Source organism: Hoplias malabaricus, chromosome 8 (assembly GCF_029633855.1).
Source record: "Hoplias malabaricus isolate fHopMal1 chromosome 8, fHopMal1.hap1, whole genome shotgun sequence".
Classification (NCBI taxonomy): Eukaryota; Metazoa; Chordata; class Actinopteri; order Characiformes; family Erythrinidae; genus Hoplias; species Hoplias malabaricus.
In genome coordinates this window covers 4,637,344-4,653,714 of record NC_089807.1, presented here as the reverse complement: position 1 = coordinate 4,653,714, position 16,371 = coordinate 4,637,344, and the positions used below count along the sequence as shown (strand labels likewise).

Genomic DNA, 16,371 nt, shown 5'->3' with positions numbered 1-16,371 from the left:
ATGGATATTTAAGGAACTCTGTAATGGATATTTAAGGAACTTAACCTTCTTGGCAGATTTAACCCTCTTGTGCATTGCTTGTAAGGGCTTTTCTGGAGTTCTGAGTGTTATCTCGACTGCACCTGCTATGTTCCAGGATTTCTCTCAGCTTGGAAATGAATAAAAACTGATTTCCCTTTAATCTGTGTCAAATTACAGTCGAAATTGGGGTCAGGAAAAGATCTAAAGGCATGTAAGTCCTAATTTAAATAAATTATTTGATAACTCTTACTTATTATATGATTTAAGTAATTAATTACATTTAATATTAAATTCAATTAAATATTACATCACTTTACATGTATTTAATTTAAAGCAATCAATAGAATAAAATAATATTTAGTATATTACTTAGTATTATTATTACTACTTATTATTACTGTAAACTACTGATTATGTTTTACTCTTCAAGCTCCTAAGATGTCCGTTGTTGTAACAGACATGAGCCACTAGAGGCCACTGCCAGACTCCGTTATTAAGGATAATTAAAGCATGGGGCAGAACTACGCCACCTGCTGGGCGTTTTGGAAACAATATGAAACTCCACATATTTCGCCATAGAGGATTTTATATATATAAATATTTAAAATAACGAATTAAAATCAGTAAACGCTAGACTAGTTTTGTACTGCAGCGATGCGCATGTGTAATAGGAAGCGCGACACGTTATCAGCAGGGTACTGCAGCGTCGTATAAGTGTGAAGTTGAGAAGCACAGATGAACTACAAATCCCATGACCTGCGGAGACAGCAAACTAGTTCCATTTTAGAAATATACAATCACACAAACCAGGGAAGTACACGTCCATAGCTTAATTTACAGTTACACAGAGGGCAGCCCGAGGAGTTCTCATCATTTCAACCCCTTCTGTTCTCAGATAGAGTTTCAGTTCGTTGTGTTTACTGTGAGGACAGCTGGGACCCGTCAGAATGAACAGTGAGTATCAGATCCGCTTTGTGTTCATGAGGAAGAAATACACATTTGATTTCCTGGACACATTCAGTAAATCTATCAACGTGTTTAAGAATGTTCCTCCTGTTTGTGTAACGTTTGTTCTGTCCACTAATACACAGCGGAAATATGTTCTGATGGATGTTGTATCTGCGTGTTTTCTATTCGCAGAGACGTGGATCGTGCTTGGGGCTACAGCTGGAGCAGGTGAGTGTACCCAGCTGTGAGACAAATTTTATTATGAAAAATAAATAAACAAACATACATTCATAGGGTGGCACAGTGGCGCAGCAGGGAGTGTCGCAGTCACACAGCTCCAGGGACCTGGAGGTTGTGGGTTCGATTCCTGCTCCGGGTGACTGTCTGTGAGGAGTGTGGTGTGTTCTCCCTGTGTCTGTGTGGGTTTCCTCCGGGTGACTGTCTGTGAGGAGTGTGGTGTGTTCTCCCTGCGTCTGCGTGGGTTTCCTCCAGGTGACTGTCTGTGAGGAGTGTGGTGTGTTCTCCCTGCGTCTGCGTGGGTTTCCTCCGAGTGACTGTCTGTGAGGAGTGTGGTGTGTTCTCCCTGCGTCTGCGTGGGTTTCCTCCGGGTGACTGTCTGTGAGGAGTGTGGTGTGTTCTCCCTGCGTCTGCGTGGGTTTCCTCCGAGTGACTGTCTGTGAGGAGTGTGGTGTGTTCTCCCTGTGTCTGTGTGGGTTTCCTCCGGGTGACTGTCTGTGAGGAGTGTGGTGTGTTCTCCCTGCGTCTGCGTGGGTTTCCTCCGGGTGACTGTCTGTGAGGAGTGTGGTGTGTTCTCCCTGCGTCTGCGTGGGTTTCCTCCGGGTGACTGTCTGTGAGGAGTGTGGTGTGTTCTCTCTGCGTCTGCGTGGGTTTCCTCCGGGTGACTGTCGGTGAGGAGTGTGGTGTGTTCTCCCTGCGTCTGCGTGGGTTTCCTCCGGGTGACTGTCGGTGAGGAGTGTGGTGTGTTCTCCCTGCGTCTGCGTGGGTTTCCTCCGGGTGACTGTCGGTGAGGAGTGTGGTGTGTTCTCCCCGTGTCTGCGTGGGTTTCCTCCGAGTGACTGTCTGTGAGGAGTCTGGTGTGTTCTCTCTGTGTCTGCATGGGTGTCCTCCGAGTGATTGTCTGTGAGGAGTGTGGTCTGTTCTCCCCGTGTCTGCATGGGTTTCCTCCGGGTGACTGTCTGTGAGGAGTCTGGTGTGTTCTCCCTGTGTCTGCGTGGGTTTCCTCCGGGTGACTGTCTGTGAGGAGTGTGGTGTGTTCTCCCCGTGTCTGCATGGGTTTCCTCCGAGTGACTGTCTGTGAGGAGTCTGGTGTGTTCTCTCTGTGTCTGCATGGGTGTCCTCCGAGTGATTGTCTGTGAGGAGTGTGGTCTGTTCTCCCCGTGTCTGCATGGGTTTCCTCCGGGTGACTGTCGGTGAGGAGTGTGGTGTGTTCTCCCTGCGTCTGCGTGGGTTTCCTCCGGGTGACTGTCTGTGAGGAGTGTGGTGTGTTCTCCCTGCGTCTGCGTGGGTTTCCTCCGGGTGACTGTCTGTGAGGAGTGTGGTGTGTTCTCCCCGTGTCTGCCTCACACAGTTCAAAAACACACGTTGGTAGGTGGACTGACGACTCAAAAGTGTCCGTAGGTGTGTGTGAGTGTGTGTTCCCCTGTGAAGGACTTGCGCCCAGTGATTCCTGGTAGGCTCCACAAACCTGAATCTGTAACCTGAAATAAATTGTTACAGAGCTCATTCAAATCCAGCACAAACAGTCGCTTGTTAAATCTCTTTAAGTTACAGCAGCTTTCACATTTACTTTTATTGGACACACAGCAGCAGCTCGTAACTTTACTTCGAGGTGTTTTGAAGAGGTGTAGACGCTCTTTGGGCTGATGGCAGACGAAAAATTCCAGTGAAAGCCGAACATGCAACTTTAGTAAAACTGATCTTTGAGAACTGGGGCGCGGAGCTGTGTTTGGTCCAAAACACAACAACACGCAAAACACGATGAGCCTACATTTAATTTAAGCGGTAAATTTGCGTGTATTCACCTGCTCCATTTAGCAGGGGGAGCCCTGCCAGTGGGAAAGCGACAAGCTTTAAGCGTGCCGGGTTTAGAGCCGGACCCATACGGTGGAAAAGCATCATTAGTGTGTGAAGAGGTGGGAGAGAGGGCTGCATCTAGCATCCTAGGGGAGGGGGCCATGAATGTCTATAGAACTGTACGAGGTGTTATTATCCAGGCAGTCGGAGACTGAAATATCAGTATGTGGACAAACAGGAACTGCAGCATTTGAAACAGGGAGGACAAACTGGTTCTAGAAGATATTGAACTCATTGGCCCTCTCCACATCACCGTCTGATGCACCGTTCATTCTCTGCATACTGCGTGTTCTTCCCCTGTGGTTGCCACTCCACCTTTCTTCTGTAGCACTCATTAGCTTCTTGCAAACAGACTTAAAGTGCCCTCTGTACACTCTTAAGCTCCTCCTGGTTATTATCTTTGAAGGCCTTCTTCTTATTATTCAGAACATTGAATGATATCCTCGACATTGCTGGTTATTCAGAGCTTGTTGTTGGGAAAGCAGCACACAGTTTCCACAGGAACAACAGTGTCCATGCACAAGTTCATGCAGTTTGTTGCTTTTTATTAATTTTCATACAAAAAATAAATGAGCATTAAATGTATCAATATACTACGTGATATACTTGTAATTAATATGTTGTTCATATTTAATTAATAGGCAGATAATCCACTGTTCAGAACGATGCAGCCGTTTCTTTTAAATATATTTCAGACTTTCTGATTTAAAGTGCTATTATTTGTATTTCAGTTTAGTAAGTATTTTAAAAACAATACACATGTAATAGGGCGGCACGGTGGTGCAGCAGGTGGTAGTGTCGCAGTCACACAGCTCCAGGGGCCTAGAGGTTGTGAGTTCGATTCCCGCTCTGGGTGACTGTCTGTGAGGAGTGTGGTGTGTTCTGCCTGTGTCTGCGTGGGTTTCCTCCGGGTGACTGTCTGTGAGGAGTGTGGTGTGTTCTCCCCGTGTCTGTGTGGGTTTCCTCTGGGTGACTGTCTGTGAGGAGTGTGGTGTGTTCTCCCCGTGTCTGTGTGGGTTTCCTCTGGGTGACTGTCTGTGAAGAGTGTGGTGTGTTCTCCCTGTGTCCGCGTGGGTTTCCTCTGGGTGACTGTCTGTGAGGAGTGTGGTGTGTTCTCCCCGTGTCTGTGTGGGTTTCCTCTGGGTGACTGTCTGTGAAGAGTGTGGTGTGTTCTCCCCGTGTCTGTGTGGGTTTCCTCTGGGTGACTGTCTGTGAGGAGTGTGGTGTGTTCTCCCTGTGTCCGCGTGGGTTTCCTCCGGGTGACTGTCTGTGAGGAGTGTGGTGTGTTCTCCCTGTGTCTGTGTGGGTTTCCTCCGGGTGACTGTCTGTGAGGAGTGTGGTGTGTTCTCCCTGTGTCCGCGTGGGTTTCCTCCGGGTGCTCTGGTTTCCTCCCACAGTCCAAAAACACACGTTGGTAGGTGGATTGGCGACTCAAAAAGTGTCCGTAGGTATGAGTGTGTGTGTGTTGCTCTGTGAAGGACTAGCGCCCCCTCCAGGGTGTGTTCCCGTCTTGCGCCCAATGATTCCAGGTAGGCTCTGGACCCACCGCGACCCTGAATTAGATAAGGGTTACAGATAATGAATGAATGAATGAATGAACTAGTCTAATGCCTGTTACCTGTGCATTCATGTAATCCATCAATTTTCCACAAAATAATCAGTTTTATAACGTTCCTTGAAAATCTTTTCAATCATTTTGATTTTGAAAATGATTGGTGTTTGTTTTTGACAAATATCACTGTACATTTACAAAAGAAGAACACAATTTCTCCAAGTTAAATTTGTAGTGGCTTAGGTTTAACAATAAAATATATATTTGTAAGTTTTATATGAACCTATATATACTTTGGTAATGTTTTGCAGCTTCTGCGGTGGCACTGGCTCCTGTTGCGATCGCAGCGATGGGCTTCACCTCCGCAGGGATCGCTGCAGGTTCCGTTGCTGCCTCTATGATGTCATCAGCTGCCATAGCCAATGGAGGCGGGGTGGCAGCGGGAGGTTTGGTGGCTGTGCTTCAATCAGCAGGTGGGTGGGGCTTAATCGTAATTAAGGTTGGGAAAGATTTGATTACACTTTCGATCCTGGTGCCCCTGTGTATTTATAAATCTACTCTAAATGAATTACATTTTTTTCTCTGACTATAGAATACATTTTTTTGTTTACATCATAGTATAGGCTGTAGATATAATTACATTTGGATACCTTTTTGATTGTAAACCATTTATGCTTCATCTTTAATATTCATTCTCAAGTATTCTACAGCATGGTGGTGCAGCTTAGTGTCGCAGTCACACAGCTCCAGGGACCTGGAGGTTGTGGGTTTGATTCCCGCTTCGGGTGACTGTCTGTGAGGAGTGTGGTGTGTTCTCCCTGTGTCTGCGTGGGTTTCCTCCGGGTGACTGTCTGTGAGGAGTGTGGTGTGTTCTCCCTGTGTCTGCGTGGGTTTCCTCCGGGTGCTCCGGTTTCCTCCCACAGTCCAAAAACACACGTTGGTATGTGGACTGGTGACTCAAAAGTGTCCGTAGGTGTGAGTGTGTGAGTGAATGTATGAGTGTGTGTGTGTTGCCCTGTGAAGGACTGGCGCCCCATGATTCCAGGTAGGCTCTGGACCCACCGCGACCCTGAACTGGATAAGGGTTACAGATAATGGATGAATGAAAAATTATTCTACAAAAGTATAGGAGTGTAGCACTACCTTAATGCTCAGTGATGCAACATTTTAAAAACATCTTTCTAGCTGTACAGACAATACTGAGAATTTCTTTCAGATGGTGTATATAGCAAAAAGAAACCTAAACTTTTTCCACTCTTCTCCCCAGGTGCTGCAGGCATTTCCACAGGTTTGGGTGCAGCTGCGGCATCGATTGGTGGGGCATTAGGTGGAGCAGGTGGATGGCTCGCTCGACGTTTCAAATAGGCCTCCAGAGACTGACTTCACCAGACTGAAACCGTGCCTGACAATGAACAAACTACAAACTGGCCTCTCCAATCAACCAATGAAATAAATATTTGTGTTTTTCTTTTTTTTTTTTTATTAATTGAAATATATTAGCATTAAAATTGAACACCACAGGCTATTATTAAAATGTAATAACTGTAATCTTGAGATGTTGGATTTCCAATTCAACTTTCAAAGACCATAAGAGATTTTTTTTGTTATTGTTTTGTTTGTCGACTGTTTTAGTCAAAATCTAATTCAAATTAAAGGCTTTTACCTCAATGTCACTGACTCTGTGAATCTATTAGCAGTGTTCCTATGACTCGTGTGTCATCAGATGTGTTAGTCATTCAGGACTGGGTGTGATCAGCTCCAGGGCACTGCTGCTGAATGCCAATATAATTAAAGGTCATCTATATTGTTTATTAATACTATTTATATTAACTGAGATCTAGCAACGAAAAAACTTGTCCTGTCTTAGCAGTGTGTCATTTTTCAGTATGAGCATGAATTTAAATGGAAAACTAAAGGAAAAATGCAAATAATTCACACACACACTCACACACATATATATATTTTGCAATGGCTCAATTAGCCTCTACATTTCTTTATCACACAGGGTGGAGTACCATTGTTTGTGTAATGCATGCTTGGAATTGTAGTCAGAGATCAAAAGAATAAATAGTCGTAGCAGTCAAAGCACTGTAGCTGAATACAGAATATAACATAACAATACAATTACAATTTATAGCAGATTGTCACAATAAAACATATAAACGTCGCCCAATAATAAGGGTGGCACGGTGCTGCAGCAGGTAGTGTCATAGTCACACAGCTCCAGGGACCTGGAGGTTGTGGGTTTGAGTCCCACTCCAGGTGACGGTCTGTGAGGAGTGTGGTGTGTTCTCCCTGTGTCTGCATGGGTTTCCTCCAGGTGACTGTCTATGAGGAGTGTTTTGTGTTCTCCCTGTGTCTGCGTGGGTTTCCTCCGGGTGACTGTCTGTGAGGAGTGTGGTGTGTTCTCCCTGTGTCCGCGTGGGTTTCCTCCGGGTGACTGTCTGTGAGGAGTGTGGTGTGTTCTCCCTGTGTCCATGTGGGTTTCCTCCGGGTGCTCTGGTTTCCTCCCACGGTCCAAAGACACGTTGGTAGGAGGTTTGGCGACTCAAAAGTGTCCATAAGTGTGTGTTTCCTTGTGACGGACTGGCGCCCCCTCCAGGTTGTGTTCTTGCCTTCCATGTAGGCTCCAGACCCACCGTGACCCTGAGCTGGATGAGTCTTACAGATAATGAATGAATGAATGAATGAACCACAACAATAATCATAATTACATTTATTATAAAAACTTTTTAAGCTCAAAGGACACAAGCACCAGAATATCACATGGAAAACAAACAGAAAATAGGGAAATCAAAGCAGAACCCAACAAAGTATGTACAATACAAATTTAACAGTGTGACAGTCATTCATTTGTGTGAAATGTAACTAGATTTTGGCCTAAAATACATTATACACATTCTATATATTATACATGCAATTTAATTCTAAAGTAAATATTCAATAAACATTTTTTCCGTGTTTCCAATGTTTTACCAATATCATCATTACATATGAATCCAAGAAGAGTGATGTAGTTCACTGATGTTTGTGGAGAGAATAAAATGCTATGTTTGTGACCCCTGGCTCTTATCACAAACACTGTAATGAGAAATGGATTGTGTTTCTTTAGTGTCATTCATCTCACAAGAAAAAAACATCCTCAATGAGGTTTATATTATTATATATATTATATTATTATATTATTATTATACAGTTTGTTTATATCCCTACCATTTACAGTTACGTTTTCCACAACTGCTCCCAAAACTGATGCCTGATTATAGTGGTGCTTAGTCTGGGTCAAAAAATAATAATAATATTAAAACATATTATCACCGGTTCAGGGCATTGGTGGCTAAGGAAATTAAATCTTCACTTTTATCTTCAAAGTATAGCATATGTCCAAACATTTATATACATCCCCTATAACGTGTGACATCAGCTATTTTAAGTTGGGATCTTGTATGAGGTCCACAGAAAATGTGAAACTCACATGAAACTGAACACTCTTAATCAGCCTCTGCTCACCATGCTCAGTATGAAAGGGTTTGATTGAGGGGTAAAGCAATGGGCTGCGGAGCAGTGGAGCTATTTTCTCAGGTGTGATGGAGCACCACCCAATACCGCTGGGCTGAGCTGGAGTGGTGTCTGTGATATAAATAGAGTGGAGGCAGAAACGTGTATCAGCTCATTATGTTTGTTATTCCTGAAGTGGGAGGGTATAACTCTGCTTAGTTTCGATTTCAGAGAAGAACTCCACCTTTCACCTGCTGGCTGAAATAAACATGACACCCTAGATTTGTTTTTAGATTAGTCCAGAAAACTAAGTCCAGGACTCTGCTGGATTCTGGACCAATTACAGTGCTGAATGGGAGGGGCTTCTTCTGGTATATTGCAGATTTTAGGTTTCATTTCACCTGAAGAGCTTGTCCTTACTGTTGATTCAGTTCCATCAGGTGTGCAAACCTGTCTTTACTGGCGTTGGACACAATGAACATCAGTAAGTAAAGTACTGCTGCTTTCCCTCAGCAGTGTCTTATTGAGGGTATTAAAATCTTTCTAATTTTTTGTCTTGTACAGCAACACTCATAGGAATTACAGTTGGAGCAGGTGGGTTTTATTTTTATTTTATTTTATTTTTATTATTATTGTTTTTTAACGATATGTCCAGCTGTATACGTATATGTCTTACCTGAATGTCCAAATGTAAACACATTTTATAATAAATTAATTTATCTATGTGGCAAAGCTTGTGTAATCAAAGTTATGTAGTAAATTAAATGGGACATTATGGAGCACCTGTATGAGCTCAGTTTAACCTTGCTCAATGCCAAATGTGGTCTAGAAGTGTGTAACGCTCCCAGCTTCCAGCATTGGTCTGTGGAGAAGTGGATCATTGTTGGAGCTCTATACAGTAACCATCCAACAATGTAATGAATCATCCAACACCAGCACATGACCTCTCTAACGCTCTCATGACTGGAGTCATGATGCAGTCAAATCCTTACAGCAATGAGGATATGATTAGTATACACTGTCAATTCATTCTTCGTGTGAACTTTGTTGGTCTAATTAGCATTTTTCTGATTGTGTGGACGTTGTCTTTAAGTGGGGACTGCGGCATTAGCCCCAGTTTTGATTCCAGCAGCAGGCTTCACTGCTGGGGGAATAGCAGCAGGTTCTTGGGCCTCTTGGATGATGTCTTCAGCAGCTGTGGCTAATGGTGGTGGAGTGGCGGCCGGCAGCCTTGTCGCTGTCCTACAGTCTGTGGGTAAGGCATGAGGAAGGTGTTCCACAAAGCAGGAAAGCTTAAAAAGATCATCTTCTTTGTGTCTAATCTCATTTTCCAAGGAAATTTCTCTGCAGTTAGAGAACATACTTTAAAAAGGCATTTTCAAAATAACATAAATACTCTGAGGTGTAACTTTGGAAAAAAGAAAAAGACTAAAACAGAAAACAGTTGAAACAGCACAATATTTAATTAGCAACTGCCTATGTGTGTGACCAGGTTTTACATTATTTTCACTGTTCACTAACAATGGTCTTATAAGATTACATCATTCTTTTTCAATTTGTGATGCTGACTGTACCAGGAAGGATCACATTGTCATTATTTACAGCTCCCTGTGGAGAAAGTGTTCACTTGTTTTCACTGAGAAAATAAAATTTAAAAGTAAAAATAAAATCATATTATCTGATCAGAAGTGTCCAAACAAGACTATGTTATGTGTAATTTCCTTCCTGTTTTACTGGTTTTGTTTTGTTTTTGTTTGTTTGTTTAGGGGCAGCTGGCATGTCCACTGCTGCGTCAACAGTGGTAGCCTCGGTGGGTGGTGCTGTAGGTGGAGCTATCGCATGGGCCTTCACCTAAAGACACAAAAATATTAATTCTGTTGAGCAAGAAACCCTTTCTGAACAATAACATGTGACATTCTGCATTCCCTTTTACTTACATTTATGCTTTTAATATGAAGTTGTTGGCCTTTCTGAGTTAATACGTTTGCTTTTGAAGCAGTGTGAGGAAATGTATTCTTGTCGTGTCTAGCATGCTGAATCAGAACGCTAACCTGAAGAAAAATATGAAGGAAATCTGATCTACTCTTTATAGACCTGCCTCACAAATAAAATGCATGAAAATAAAAGTCTTTTCAGTGTGTTTTTGTTTTGACTCTGAAAGGAGGCTAAGAATGAGGAACAGTGCTATTAAATAGCAATATAAGTCAAATAAATAACATCTAATAACAATCAGTGCAGAATTCACTGAACCGGGATGGTGATGACCAATGTACACTACTCTACAAACGTGAAAATGTTTTGATAGGGTAAAGGAAAATGGCTCCTTGTCCAGTCTCCAGCTGTGTACAACATTAAGTGGTAAGGTATGGTGACCAAATCCCAACGTCTGAATTTTAACGTCAATTCAACCTGCCATTCTAACACCAATAGATGTAGAAAATTTGTTGGTTTTAAGTCATCATGTTATGTAACCAAAATCCAACATCTTCCAAACATCACATCCTGATGTCAAATTGACGTAAAATACCATTTAGTTGTAAGGTATGGTGACCAAATCCCAACGTCTGATAAACGTCTGAATTTTAAGGTCAGTCCAACCTGCCATTCTAACATCATTAGATGTAGAAATTTTGTTGGTTTTAAGTCATCATGTTATGTAACCAAAATCCAACATCTTCCAAACATCACATCCTGATGTCAAATTGATGTAAAATACCAACATTTAGTTGTAAGGTTTGGTGACCAAATCTCAAAGTCTGATAAACGTCTGAATTTTAAGGTCAGTCCAACCTGCCATTCTAACATCAATAGCCGTAGAAATTTTGTTGGTTTTAATTTGTGATGATATGCAACCAAAATCCAACGTCTTCCATACATCACATCCTGATGTCAAATTAACGTAAAATACCAACATTTATCAATAGACGTTGATAATTTGTTGGTTTTAAGTTGTGATGTTATGTAACCAAAATCCAACATCTTCCAAACATCACATCCTGATGTCAAATTGACAAAAAAAACAACAACATTTAGTTGTAAGGTATGGTGACCAAATCCCAAGGTCTGATAAATGTCTGAATTTTAACATCAGTTCTACCTGCCATTCTAACATCAATAGACACTGAAAATATTTTGGTTTTAATTTGTGATGTTATGTAACCAAAATCCAACATCTTTCAAACGTCACATCCTGATGTCAAATTGACATAAAATACCAACAAGTAGTTTTAATGTATGGTGACCAAAACCCAACACAGTGTAAACGTCAGTTTTCTAACGTCAGTTCAACATGCCATTCTAACATCATTTGATGTTGAAAATTTGTTGTTTTAAGTTGTGATGTTATGTAATTGAAATCCAACATCTTCCAAACATCACATCCTGATGTCAAATTGACATAAAATACCAACATTTAGTTGTAATGTATGGTGACCAAATCCCAACATTTGATAAACATCTGAATATTAACGTCAGTTCAACCTGCCATTCTAACATCAATAGACATTGATAATTTGTTGGTCTTAAGTTGTGATGTTATGTAACCAAAATAAAACGTCTTCCAAAGTCACATCCTGATGTCAAATTGACATAAAATACCAACATTTAGTTGTAAGGTATGGTGACCAAATCCCAACGTCTGATAAATATCTGAAATTTAACGTCAGCTCAATGTGCTATCCTAACATCAATATACATTGATAATTTGTTGGTTTTAAGTTGTTCTGTTATGTAACCAAAATCCAACATCTTCCAAACGTCACATCCTGATGTCAAATTGACGTAAAATATCAACATTTAGTTGTAAGGTATTGTGACCAAATCCCAATGTCTGATAAACTTCTGAATTTTAACGTCAGTTTAACCTGCCATTCTAACATCAACAGACGTTGATAATTTGTTGATTTTAAGTTATGACGTTATGTAACCAAAATCCAACATTTTCCAAACATCACATCCTGATGTCAAGTTGATACAAAAAAAATGCCAACCTTAAGATAACATAGGGTGACCAAAACCCAACGCCTGGTAAACATTAGACTAACATCAATAGACATGATATTTTGTTGGTTTTAGGTCGTGGGGTTTAGTACTTCAAATTTAACATCATCAAAACCCAGTGTATGATAAACATCATAATCTAAATGTCAACTCAATGTGACATTCTAACAATATTGAATATACTTAGTTGCTTTAAGATGCAATACATTCATTCATTTATTGAATGTAACTGCTTATCCACTTTAGGGTTGCAGTGGGTCCGGAGCCTACCTGGAATTATAGGCTATTGTATTTTGCTGCAGAATTTTGAGCTCCATTCTACCGAGCCTCTAAAGGGACTGGGGGGAAAAATAAAAAAAGACTTTTGATTTTGCGTTCCCTTGCAAATAAACCTTTACCAATTAAAGTCTCTCACAAAAATCCGGTCATTCAATAACAAGATGGATGTTAGGCAGGGTTACTGGGTGTAAGGCAGTGGCGCAACACATAGAGAACTCAGGGCACGTTGCGGACTGATTTTTACAGAGACGTGGCTCAGCTCGCTGACTCCAGACACGGCTTTGGAGCTAGCGAGCCAGTCGCTACACCATGCATTTCGTTTTATCTGGGAATTCTGATTTTTTTAAAGTTGCAGTAAAAACAGGATACCTTTTTCTGCCAGAATTGACTTTTACACACATACACACATTACTCCAGTACACTACCAATAGCTACACATTTATTCAGGTGTTCACTCTCCATTGTCTCCCACTGTTTGGAAACTGTGTTCATTGTCTGTATCTCTGTACTGTTCACGTAACCCATCCGCTTGCACTTTAAATTCTCTCATCCTCATTTGATAGCAATTAACAAGACAGCAACAAACCTTTCAGTTGGCACTCCGCAATAACATCCATGTCTTCTGCTCTGAAGAGATGCTATGTCTTTATATTTCAGTCCAAGATCAAAGTAAAATTCAAAGAGTTGCTCCATAGTTCACCTGACACGCACAGCAAGCACATAATCAACAGCAAGCACAGTACTACGGAGCCCACAAAGTATTGGAGAGGGAACGCAAAACTATTTGCAAAGGAACCCAAAAGTCTTTTTTCCCCCAGCCCCATAACAAAGACAATTGTGTATCATAAAACCTTTGCAAAGGAGCGGAATGTATTTGCGAGGGAATGCAATTATGTTCGTGAGGGAATGCAAATATTTGAGAGGGAATGCAAAATCAGTAGTCTTTTTTTATTTTTCCCCCCAGTCCCTTTAGGGACTCCGTACCATTCCACATCTGATTTGAGACTCCCATTTTTGTTATTTAGTTTATAGTCAGATTTTGAAGGGAGCTAGGTATACAAAACTAGTAAATTAATTAGCTTGGCTAAGTGTGTGTGTGTGTGTGTGTGTACATTTTAATTGTTTATCAGAGTTTAGTTAAGAGTATTGCATTCAAATTGTCTAAATACTAAATGTTGGCTACCAGTTCTGTGATCACAAATGTAGTGTGTTGGTTTATGTAGTGCATATGAAATGACCTCTTATTTCTCTGTACTATATGTTTTAAATGTGGAGAGTCTTGTCGTGCCATGACTTTCAGGAAGTTGGCTGCATTTAAGGCTCACATTTACTGGTATCATTAAAACAGCAAAACTGAAACTAGATCTAGTTTCATCATATAGGTTTTTAATTTGACATGTCACTGAAAACTGCAATGGTAAATGTTGAAGACTTTTATTCTCCTTGTACTAAAATTTCAATCTCCAATATCGACAGGAAATTTAACGTATAATTGAATTAATCCAGAAGTAAAAAAATGTATTCTTTGTATTTTTTCTTTCTTTCTCTCTCTACTTGTTTACTTTCTTCTCTGAATTAAACAAGCCTCTATTTCATGTTATCTTACCTGTAATTAAAAGTATTAATAAATATAAATCTTGAAATATGATAACTTTACTGATGCAGAAACCGCATGTATGAAAATGGATTAAAAAATTCTAAAATTATCTGAAGGTAACTGCTTATTAAAGTTTTTTTCCCAAAAGTACTGCGATTTCAATTTGATACCTGATCTAAAAGCCATGGTTGCGGCTTTAGTAATCCAGATTACATATTTTTATTACATTTTTCATGATGTTTTACGGTCACTATTTGTGTGATCTGGAAAGATCAAAAGCCATGTGATATAACGTAATGTTTTACTATAAAGATTTGGGCACCTTTCTTGTAATTCATCAAGGCAATAATGTAATTGGATATTGCAAAGTATTTTTGAATAGAAAAAAAAGCTACTCAAATATCATAAGGGGCAAAAATATAAAGTTCAACTAAAAATATAAATGATTTGAACATGTTATGTAGTACTTGAAATTTGTTCACATTTTGCATATATTCGGTTTTAATAAAGTGTATTACTGATTTTAATTCTAAATGTAGATTTGGACTTCTTTTGTGTATGTAATGGTTACAGTATTTTTACAGTATTCATGCTTGGATTGTTTTTTTTTATTATTTAATAGTAACACTATAATCTTAATTACAAAAATATTACATGCTGATATTGTTCAGTATACAAAAAGAATTGAATGTAATTTAGATACTGTTTCGAATTAGTGTTCCTCTGTAAAAAGGTACTGTTTCTGACAAAAAGGCAGTAAATGGCTGGCAATCTGCTGAAATTATTACTGTACATTTAAATAATTACAGTAAAACATTGTATTATGCAATTACAGTAGTATTCTGTAAATTTAAAATACAATAGTGTTCCTGTAAAACTGCAGTAAATGGCTGGAAACTCTGCTGCCAGGTATTTACTGTAAATCCCAACATTCACAGTAAAGCATTGTGTTATTCAATTACAGTAGTATTTTGTAAAGTTGAAATACATTATTGTTCCTGTAAAAATACAGTAATTGTCTGGGAACTCTGCTGCCAGTTATTTACTGTAAATCAGTTTTTACAGTAAAGTATTGTATTATTCAATTACAGTAGTATGCTGTAAATTTGAAATACAGTAGTGATCCTGTAAAAATACAGTAAATGGCTGGGAACTCTGCTGCCAGTATTTTACTGTAAAATATCCAAGACTTTTTTTACAGTGTAACATTGGAGCTTTATGTCATCGTGTTAAATTTTAAGTGATGTCTGACTTTGATTGCCTACCATAATTTAGCCTCTACACAAAGATGTATTTTGACACCAACCATTTCCAAAAACAAATCATCATCGCTACAACATTGGAGCCTTATTTAATCCTGGTGTAAATTTTGAGTTAAATTTGATTTTAATGATTAACCATAATTCAGCATCTAACCAATGTTGGGTTTTGATGTCAACCCTTTTTTTATTTCCAACATCATATCAATGTCTATAAATCATTGGAGCTTGACATCATCCTAATGTTAATTTTTGAGTAATATCTGATTACTAACCATATTTCAATGACTAAACCAACGTTGAGTCTCGATGTCACACCAGTGTTAGGATCAATGTTGGGTTTAGACATCAACCTGATTTTAATTTACAACTAAAACAACATCTATACAACATTGGAGCTTGATGTCATCCAAACGTTAATTTTTGAGTAATATCTGACTTTGATTACTACTCATAATTCAATGTCTAAACTACATTGAGTCTTGATGTCACACCAATGTTGGGTTTTGACGTCAACCCGATTTTCATTTCCAACTAAAAATCAACATCTATACAACATTGGAGCTTGACGTCATTCTAACATTAATTCTTGAGTAATATCTCACTTTGATTACTAACCATACTTCAACGTCTAACCAACGTTGAGTCTTGATGCCACATCAATGTTGGGTTTTGACGTCAACCTGATTTTCATTTCCAACTAAAAATCAACATCTATACAACATTGGAGCTTGACGTCATATTAACATTAATTCTTGAGTAATATCTGACTTTGATTACTAACCATACTTCAACGTCTAACCAACGTTGAGTCTTGGTGTCATATCAATGTTGGGTTTAGACGTCAACCCGATTTTCATTTCCGACTAAAAATCAACATCTACACAACATTGGATCTTGACGTCATCCTGACGTTAATTTTTGAGTAATATCTTATTTAATTACTAACCATATTTCAACGTCTAACCAATGGTGAGTCTTGATGTAACATCAATGTTGGGTTTAGACGTCAACCCAATTTTCATTTCCAACTAAAATTCAACATCTGTCCAACGTTGAAAGTTGTTGTCAAGGCAACGTCGAGCTATGACGTCAACCCAATTTCATTTCCAACAAAAATTCAA

General features: G+C 39.7%; 2 protein-coding genes across 2 annotated transcripts; both read left to right on the top strand.

Annotated features, from left to right (window-relative positions):
• The first annotated feature begins 788 nt into the window (after positions 1–788).
• On the top strand, positions 789–6,274 carry LOC136705977 (interferon alpha-inducible protein 27-like protein 2A). Its single transcript, XM_066679841.1, has 4 exons — positions 789–975; positions 1,162–1,197; positions 4,927–5,088; positions 5,883–6,274. Exons 1-4 carry the CDS (start codon positions 969–971, stop codon positions 5,978–5,980), a joined length of 303 nt encoding a protein of 100 aa, XP_066535938.1. The 5' UTR covers positions 789–968; the 3' UTR covers positions 5,981–6,274.
• A 2,207-nt stretch (positions 6,275–8,481) lies between these two features.
• LOC136706013 (interferon alpha-inducible protein 27-like protein 2A) lies at positions 8,482–10,217 on the top strand. Its single transcript, XM_066679887.1, has 4 exons — positions 8,482–8,597; positions 8,678–8,707; positions 9,207–9,368; positions 9,880–10,217. The coding sequence occupies exons 1-4, from the start codon at positions 8,588–8,590 to the stop codon at positions 9,966–9,968; spliced, it is 291 nt and encodes a 96-aa protein (XP_066535984.1). The 5' UTR covers positions 8,482–8,587; the 3' UTR covers positions 9,969–10,217.
• Positions 10,218–16,371: the final 6,154 nt, after the last annotated feature.

Bases quoted from the DNA above. Each gene is read 5' to 3' on its own strand.
- LOC136705977 (XM_066679841.1), top strand. The intron at 1,198-4,926 runs GTGAGTGTACCC...AATGTTTTGCAG, and splicing joins TGGGGCTACAGCTGGAGCAG to CTTCTGCGGTGGCACTGGCT. The intron at 5,089-5,882 runs GTGGGTGGGGCT...TCTTCTCCCCAG, and splicing joins GGCTGTGCTTCAATCAGCAG to GTGCTGCAGGCATTTCCACA.
- LOC136706013 (XM_066679887.1), top strand. The intron at 8,708-9,206 runs GTGGGTTTTATT...GTTGTCTTTAAG, and splicing joins AGGAATTACAGTTGGAGCAG to TGGGGACTGCGGCATTAGCC. The intron at 9,369-9,879 runs GTAAGGCATGAG...TTGTTTGTTTAG, and splicing joins CGCTGTCCTACAGTCTGTGG to GGGCAGCTGGCATGTCCACT.